Source organism: Triticum dicoccoides, chromosome 4A, assembly GCF_002162155.2.
Source record: "Triticum dicoccoides isolate Atlit2015 ecotype Zavitan chromosome 4A, WEW_v2.0, whole genome shotgun sequence".
Taxonomy (NCBI): Eukaryota; Viridiplantae; Streptophyta; class Magnoliopsida; order Poales; family Poaceae; genus Triticum; species Triticum dicoccoides.
Window position 1 is genome coordinate 165,239,926 of NC_041386.1, and position 8,959 is coordinate 165,248,884.

The 8,959-nt window shown below is 46.2% G+C and overlaps 1 protein-coding gene across 1 annotated transcript; it reads left to right on the top strand.

The window, feature by feature from the left end:
- The first annotated feature begins 4,151 nt into the window (after positions 1-4,151).
- On the top strand, positions 4,152-8,052 carry LOC119285548 (membrane steroid-binding protein 1-like). Its single transcript, XM_037564845.1, has 2 exons — positions 4,152-4,689; positions 7,496-8,052. The coding sequence occupies exons 1-2, from the start codon at positions 4,334-4,336 to the stop codon at positions 7,740-7,742; spliced, it is 603 nt and encodes a 200-aa protein (XP_037420742.1). The 5' UTR covers positions 4,152-4,333; the 3' UTR covers positions 7,743-8,052.
- The last annotated feature ends 907 nt before the right edge of the window (positions 8,053-8,959 follow it).

Sequence of the window (8,959 nt, forward strand, 5' to 3'; positions counted from 1 at the left end):
TTAAACAACGACCTTCCTGCCCGAAAAAAAATGCAACCCATGATGCATATACTTTTGGCGTGTTTGGTTACTCGCATCACTTTCTCGCTTCCGGTGAGGAGTTCGGCCTGGCTAGGTGAATATACAGGTAAAAACCACGCTGTGCAGATTGTTTGATTACCTGCATCCTCCTGAGCAATGCTTGTTTGGTTACATGCATCCTCCTGAGCAATGCTGAGAAGAAACTTACACAAGATTGTTTGGTTACTAACATTTTCTCCTCAGATGCAACATGCTGCTGTTTGCTTGCGAATGCACAATGATTAATCTCACCTCTTATTCATGTGGTGAACTTACCTAGAGCAGAAATATGATGCTCAAGAAATAAGAGAAGGCCAGTTGCAGGTAGAAGAAGGTGTGGCAGCCCTCAGATGCTCATCCAACGGTCACGTAAGCATCAAACGGCCACCAAACCGCTGGGCATGAATCGTTTTTCAGCCCATTGACGCCCAAGTGTGACATGATGTACAGTCGGTAGGGAGACGTAAATCTATGAAGCTACTAGTCAAAGGAAATTTCAAACGGTCGACCGGGTGCGAAGATTTTGCCAAAATTCATCAGTTTTCATAACATGCCCACATGAACACGTTTGTATGGCATAGTAGGAGATGTAGATCTACTCGTCCACGATCGTTAATACATAAACATGCAACACGAAAATCGTGTGAAACAGTGAGATGAACCTAGTAGTCAAAGGAAATTTCAAACGGTTGACCGGGTGCCAAGATTCTGCCAAAATTCATTGGTTTTCATAACATGCCCACATGAACACGTTTGTATGGTATAACATGAGATGTAGATGCACTCATCCACGATCGCTGAAATATAAAACATGCAACACAAAAGTCATGTGAAACAGCAAGATGAAGTTAGTGGTCAAAGAAAAATTCAAACGGTCGACTGTGCAAGAAGATTTTGCCCAAATTTGTCTAAAAAATCTTCAAACATTAGCACAATATTCAAGATATACAATTCAAAAAATTAGGAGCATGTTGTCTGAATGAAATGACAACATTGATGTGCATCTTTTTCGTGTAGAGCTTATTTCAAACCAAAGCGCCGTTGTAGCTTAGAAGGTATCATGGAAAGGTGATTAGAGCATCTCCAACAGCCGCGCCAAACTAGCGCCGCGCCGCAAAATTCCCCGTTTTAGCGCGCGCGCAACCGGAATAGTTGCTCCAGCGGGCGCGCGAAAACAGCGCGCGCGGCATATGTAGTTCAGCGAGCGGGCTGAAACTCAATCACGTGCCGCTTATTTGCTGCGCCCGCTCCCGCGCGCTCGCTCGCACCTCCCACCCCTCATCCAGCCGCGCCGTCGCCGCCGACCGTTCCGCCGCTTCCCCGGTCTATCCCCGCCCCGCAGCGGCTTCTCCACCCCCCCTCTAGTCCCGCCGCCCCTCGCGCGTGCTGGTCCTCCGACGAACAGCGCCCGTGCGCTCGCTGCCGCTCGGCGCCCGCCAGGTGTTCGACAAAACGCCTAGAAGGTATGTATTGCTCAAAAGCCATGAATTTCGTGCATGTTGATTGTAGTTTTTTATGGCATAGTATTGAACAATTGTAGATGAGTTCGTCGTATAATTCTTCCGAAGAAGAATTTGATATGGAAGAGGAGGAGGATCTTGCAATGATACTAGCTATGCATATCAATAAAAAACCGAAGCACGGTGGTTCGGTTATGGGTCGGCAGAAAATTTGGAGGGATAGGATCGATGCCCACAACAGATTGATCAGGCATTATTTTGCGGATAATCCCACATACCCCGAGTCATATTTTTGTCGCCGGTTTAGGATGAGCACCGAGTTGTTCAGGCGCATTGCAGAGAAACTAGCGAGCCATGACCGCTTTTTTCAGCAAAGGAGGAATGCCGCCGGAGAGCTCGGGCATAGCACTTTTCAGAAGGTGACAGCCGCTTTGCGTATGTTGGCATACGGTATACCGGCTAATCTAGTTGATGATCACTTGGCTATGGGTCATCATGTGTGTCAAGCGCTTCGCAGTCGGAATTATGCAAGTGTTTGGCGAGGAGTATTTGAGATCTCCCAATGCTGAAAACGTCGCAAGGCTATTGGCGATGAACAAAACTCGCGGCTTTCCTGGCATGCTTGGATCAATAGATTGCATGCATTGGAGTTGGAAGAATTGTCCAAAGGCATGGCATGGACAATTCCACGGCAAAAAAAGGATTCCACTATAATCCTTGAAGCGGTGGCCGATCAAGAGACTTGGATTTGGCATGCATTCTTTAGAATACCTGGATCTTTGAATGACATCAATATTGTCAACCGGTCACCACTGATGAATAAGATTGCAAATGGCGAGTTGCCAGCGGTGCAGTTTGTAGCAAATGGCCGTACATAAAACTATGGCTATTATCTAGCGGATGGGATCTATCCAATGTGGCAAACCTTTGTTAAGCCGTTGAAAAAGCCAGAAGGTAAGAAAGAACTTGATTTCCACAATGCTCAGGCGGCGGCTAGAAAAGATGTGGAGAGAGTTTTTGGGATTTTGCAAGCCCAATTTGCTATTGTGAAAGGACCGGCTAGATTTTGGGATTAAAAAATGCTTTGGTACATCATGCACACTTGTGTGATCATGCATAACATGATTATCGAGAATGAGCGTGGCCAAGATATAGACTACTCTCGGTATGAGCTCTTGGGATATCCCGTGCGAGTGCGACGGAGGGCTGAAAGGGTAGCCCGTTTTGTTGCCTCCTATCATGTCATTCGACGTCCTGCGGCGCATAATGATCTTCAGAAGGATCTCATTGAGGAGTTGTGGGCATGAAATGGACGACAAAGAGCATCATAATTTGTGCGTTCGATATTGTATTGTTGAACTATTTGTTATGTTTAATTGCACTATTTGTTGTATTGAACGATAAATTGTTTGTTTGAGTTGTAATAATGAAATTGAATTATTTATTTTGATTTTTTTGTGTTTGATCTTTTTGCTTCTGTTTTTGAATGCATATGTTGTTTGTGCGAGAGTCGCGCATGCTGCATTTTTGCGCGCTGCTGGAGCGGCGCGCGCGCTGCATTTTTGCGTGCTGCTGGAGCGGCGCGCGCGCTGCATTTTAGCACGGCTGCCGGAGCCAGCGCTGCGCGCCGCGCCAAACCAGGCGATGAGCGCGCGGCAAAGCTGTTTTTTGCGCGCTGCACGTTTGGCGCCTGTTGGAGATGCTCTTAGGCCTTGTACAATGAAAGATGCTTAGAAAAATAAATCAGGTTTTTCTGAAGCACCGGTGCCTATTTCTACAGAAGAGACGCGTAGTTAAGCGTCTATTCTGTATAAATAAGCACCGGTGCTTAAGAAAAGTCTAATTTATTTCTCTAAGCACCTTCACTAAGCACCTCCCATTGTACAAGGCCTTAGGGAGGTGTTGCATAGCTCGGGCCTGGCTCACACTTGTTTCGAGCGTTTCCCTAGAGCCAAGCCCAGAGATGCTTTGAGCAACATGTGATGCAGGTTCAATAATGTTTGCTCACAATCAAACATGATGAGTTGCAGGCATTTTTGTTTTCCGCATAAAACAATTTTACTCTCTTGCGAAACTCCTGCAAAAGAGCACGAAACAGCGCCAAACCAACAGAAAAAGAAAAGTTACAGCTCACGTGAATCAGTATTCAATCTTCTATATGGCCCTTGAGCACACTGCCCTGATTTACACCTATTTGACTTTGGGGTCCTATTTGAGACGGATAAACCCAGAAAACTACGAACACTTGCAGGGTCCATATAGTTCCTGTGTTATTTTCCCTTTTTTTTGCAGGATGTGTTATTCCAATGTTGTGAGGTCCTGAATTAATCTACAGTAAGCGATATTTCATTATAGTGTTTTATCTGCTTTTATGTTTTCGAATTACCAGATGCAAATCAATGCACACATGTTCTTCAGAATGAAAAAAAGAAAAACATTCAGCGCACTTATCCGAAACAAAAATGTCCTTATGGGCCGGCTTTCCCGGCCGTAGAGCTACTTGTGTCGTCTATGGTTCCAGGCCCAGCAGCACCGTGCCCGGCTGGGCTATCTTTGGGCCACTGAAGAATTACAGTGCTACCCACTTTCCTCTCCATTTTTGCCTCAAAAAAGAAACAGTAAAAAAAGGACCGTGCGGCGTGCGTTGCGACTCCGCCGGCTTTCCCCATTCTTCCCAGGTCGCCGAGTCAACATCCGTCACCGGCGGCAGAACCACCCTGCGCACCTACCCCCGTTCCCCCAAGACCCAGCTACCCAGCTACCCAGGCTTTCCCTCGGCGAGCCCCCTGAGCCCTAAGCTCCAGCAAGCCCCCATGGCGGCGCAGGGGATCGCGGACGCCGTGCAGGCTTACACGGGCCTCTCGCCCGCGGCCGCCTTCACCGTGCTGGCTCTCATGCTCGCCACCTACCTCATCGTCTCCACCCTCTTCGTCGCCCCAGACGCAGCCCCTTCGGCACCGGCGGCTCATCCCAAGCCGCCTCAGCAGCAGGAGGAGGGGACGGAGGCGGAGGCGGAGGCGGAGCCGGAGCCGTTCGTGCCGCCGTTTCCGGACCCTGTGCAGGTGGGCGAGATCACGCTCGAGCAGCTCAGGGCCTATGACGGCAAGGATCCCGCCAAGTCCATCCTCATCGCCATCCGCGGTCAGGTCTACGACGTCTCGCGCGGGAGGTGAGGGTTATATTGTGTTCTAGTACCATTGTGCTATGTTTTGGTCAGGGTTCAGTGTGGACAGATACGCGCATGAGCTGAGTTTAACATTGTAAATCATTCCAACCTTGAGTAACTAGACTAGACTATTTAAGATTATCAGTTAGAAGCAGTTCTACTATAAACAAAGCACGTTAATATGGAGTTGTAAAGAGCTGATCTAAGTTAGGAACAGATAAAAGCAAGATACCTAATGTGTGCTAGTAACTGTAGGCAATTATCACACTGCTGACGTGGATAGTCCATTGAATTCTACTCCCTCCGTTCCAAAATACTTGTCGTGCTTTTAGTACAAATTTGTACTAAAACCACGACAAGTATTTTAGAACGGAGGGAGTATTTGATTGAGACATGAGGGCCTGGATCTTTTTAGATTGTTGATGTTATACTCCTAACATAGGAGTCTCTTGCTGCCTTTCAATCGGTGGAGTGCAAAATGGTGAACTTCACACATGTAATGAGAATTCGAGCAATCCAATATGGTTCTATGGATTTGCTTGTTCTCAATAGGTTTTGTTTTCACGGTGTTGCTAGACATTTGGTTATTCTTGAATGCTTAGACCAGGAATTTAAGATGTACCTTGTGCATCTAAGCACCTGAGTATTTGATCAACCGGACTATAGTCAATGGACATGATAGACAATATTCAGTAGTCTTCAGTGGCAGATAATTGAACTTTTTTGAGGTGGGGCGAACTCTTAAACCAAAAATAAAATAAAAGTTGTGCAAAACCAATATAGATATAGAATTGCTTTGCATTATATTTTTCGTAGCAAACTTTCCATCTGCACGCTCTTGTTTGAAACAATCCTTTATTTTGCTTTATAAGGCAATCAAATAAACCAAAATCTTTTAGGATTCGAATAGACGTGGCATTGCAATCCTATAGTTTACTTTCTTCTACTCCGGTGTTTCTTAAAAATCCTACGGATGAAAGAAGCCCTTAGCAATTTGATACTCAGCACACCGATCTTTAGGCATTTATTAACTAACGGTTCGGAGAAGATTCACGGGAACACAACACGGGAGCCACTCGAGAAAGTTTATCCTAAAAACGAAGAACATCAGCGAGAGCCTGATACGTGCTGAACTCGCTCATCAGTCACCACGCCTAGGTACAAAAACACCAAGGTTAGTGTGCACATGTCAATCGTGCGTGTGTGGTTTTTACTCTCGCTCAATCGAGGTTTCTGGAGCCTGGCGTTGTGTCGTGTGTGGCCTGCATGAACGAGTAGATCGAGCGAAGGCACCAGTCAGGTGTCTAGGATTCACGGCCCAGTAAAAAGTTTTACTGTGAAATTTAGCGACCAACTCGATATTTAGCGATCTGATGATTGTATACGTGTATACCTATTAACAAATTCCCAGAAATCAAGGTAGGGAGAGCGCCCCACCTCGCCCTACCGCGTCTTCCGCCCATGGTAGTCTGTACTCTCAGCACTCACTCACTTTTCTACATGGGTTATGGCGGCAGTCTCATGTCGATTTTAGCTACAACAACAGGTTAACTGACTTCAGCGACAGTATTCATGGTGTTTGTTCGTTAACACTGTAAATTTAATATCTCCAATAATCAAATAGAACTCTTAGAATGTAACTAAAATACAATGAATGTTTCTATGGTACTTGTCTGCCCGTCCTTATACTACCCTTAAATGCAGTAGGAAAAGAGAGAGAGGGTTCAAGTAGACAGTCAAATAAAAGAACATGTTGTGCTTAAAATTTTCTCTTTGAAGTTTGAACCACTTCTGGGAGCTTTGAAGCTGTACTCCATTTTCACGAAGTATCCATTGGTATAATGATTTGATGGGGTGAAGTTTCCATTTGCAATCTGGCCAGATGTTCATTCACAGTATGTTATTATTAGGAAAATAACTACAACAAGTGTTGAGAACTGTTGGTTGAAACGTTATCATATTTATTGTGGACTGTGTTTTAACTCTGCACCACTTCTTATACTACTATATTAGGCTCTGTGTATTTAATGTGATGTAGTTTATCTCTAGTTTCTTCATTTCTTATAGTGCCAATGTTGTGTTGTTTGTATCCACCTTATTTCTTCAGAAGCACATGATTGTTGTCTTACTGATCATAATTATCATGTGCCATCTCTCCTTGTTTTGCTCCACGTTTGTCTGTAAGATATTATAGTTGGTGAAATAATTTGGTACTGTAGTTTATTGTGGCATTGGTTGTCCCGATGTCTGCAATTAGCAGTACACTTGTACATGGCTAGTGTCGGTTACCCTTAAAGTCATTGTTTTGTTTAACTATTATTCATCTCGTGAGTCTGCTGTTTCAACAGACAGCAAGGATATTCTTATTCGTTGCTGAGACCGACTTGACTCTAGAGTTTGTAGTGCAGCTCTGTAGCTGGTATTCACTTTGCTCAAATACTGCCAAGAAATTAGGTATATAGGTCTGAATCCTTGGCGCAATCTTCTGCAAGGGGTGTCTTGTGGATCTGAGTTTCAGATATAAGCTCGGTACTTGTGAACTGTACTAGATGTTAATAGTAGGTTGAACATGCTGTCCACATATCTGCATTAGAAATCGAAACTGAGTTTGTTTATCTGTGATATAATGCACAAATAAGATATTTGTGTAGATGTATAATTCCATCTGATGAGTATCCCACAACTTGTTATGTCCTCGAGGTAGTTCTCGAAGCAGTAGGATGTTGCTTGTGTCATGGTGTGTGTACATACAGTGCAGACTGTTGATGATTCATGACTCTGTCGTCTGTTTTTTTTTTCTTGACGTCAGGCTGTTTTATGGACCTCAAGGACCATACTCCTTGTTTGCTGGGAGGGATGCATCTCGGGCCCTGGCATTGATGTCATTTGACCTTAATGACCTGACTGGAGACTTGGAAGGCCTGAGCCCAGACGAACTGGAGGTTTTACAAGACTGGGAAGAGAAGTTTAAAGAGAGGTACCCTGTGGTGGGTCATCTTCCTGGTGAAAACGGAACAGCTGGTGCCCAGCCTGATCACGAGGCAGAGAAGGCCTAACTCTGTGTCTGGGTTCTTGTCCCGTTGCCTGTAAGTTGTTGTGTCTTTTACTACTGCTGGACTGTGAGCGGTAGAGAGATGTAATGCGCTGACAGGTGATGTTGTTTGTATGTGTGCTGCATGAGTGTGTGTTACTGATGCACCTGCTTTACTACTGAGTACTTTGGTTGGTGTGCGTAGTGGATAAGGGGGAGGAATTTTGAGTAACAGAGAGACCTTGACGCTGAAAGGCCGCCCATCCTTTGATGTGTATGCCCTCCTTTGGGTTCCTGCCATAATCCAATTCATCATCGTATCGTATCCAAACGGCGATTTTGCTGGCCATAATTTTGCCTGCTCCGATTCTTCTAGCATTGTCGGGAAACAGCATCGGCATCATTTCTTCCAGCCATTATCAGATTCTTCGTCTGCTCTACACTAGCATTTGGAATCTCGATTGAGAGAGAGAGAAAGAAAAGAGTCCATGCCTTTCTTTTTCCATGTCGCAGCGCTCTGCACCCGCTGCCACTGTTGTCTGGTCCTTTTTCATGCGACGGGGCCCCAACGATACGATACGGGGTTATCGCCGCGGCGACGCAGTACTACGTGTCCGCTCTCGCAGCGGCAGCGGCAGCGGCAAATAATCGTGTTCGCCGAGGGAGGCCAGGCAGGCAGCAGGGCGGAGCAGAGCAGTGGCGCCCCCATTCACATGGGGTGTCTGTCGACTGGTGGCACGTAACAGGGGAGGGCAACGCAACGTTATCTATCTTTCGAGTTGGCGCGTCATGCATGCATGCATGTGATGTGAAGGCCCTCTCCTCTCCTCCACCATAATCTCGCCGCTGTGCTGTGCCGGCCCTCCTCTGCCGTGCCTGCTCTGTTTCTTCCCTCTCCATCTCGAAACGCCGCTCCGGAGATTTACGCCCAACCGTTTCCTGTCCCGTCTTTCGCACGCCGACCTACCCGACCACCCGTGCTCCTAGATACTGTATTTTCTCGTCTCTCGCCTCGTCGCAGATTTGGATTTGGATTTGGATTTGGGTTTGGTGGCAGCGGAGCAGATCCAACAAGATCCAACCCAACGTGCAGGTACATGGGAGGAGGGACCTGCTCTGTTTTTCTTTCTCGCCGTTGCCGTGTTCGCCACAAATGGGAGGGCCCTGCTTTTCATTGTTGCTGCAAAATGCTGGAGCGCTAGCTCGTGGACATAAATGCAAAAGTTATTATTTGCATGCATG

What these genes read in the sequence shown, in the direction of transcription:
- LOC119285548 (XM_037564845.1), top strand. Translation starts at nt 4,334, where the DNA reads ATGGCGGCGCAGGGGATCGCGGACGCCGTGCAGGCTTACACGGGCCTC. An exon ending in TACGACGTCTCGCGCGGGAG is followed by an intron (nt 4,690 to 7,495) that starts GTGAGGGTTATA and finishes TCTTGACGTCAG; the next exon opens with GCTGTTTTATGGACCTCAAG.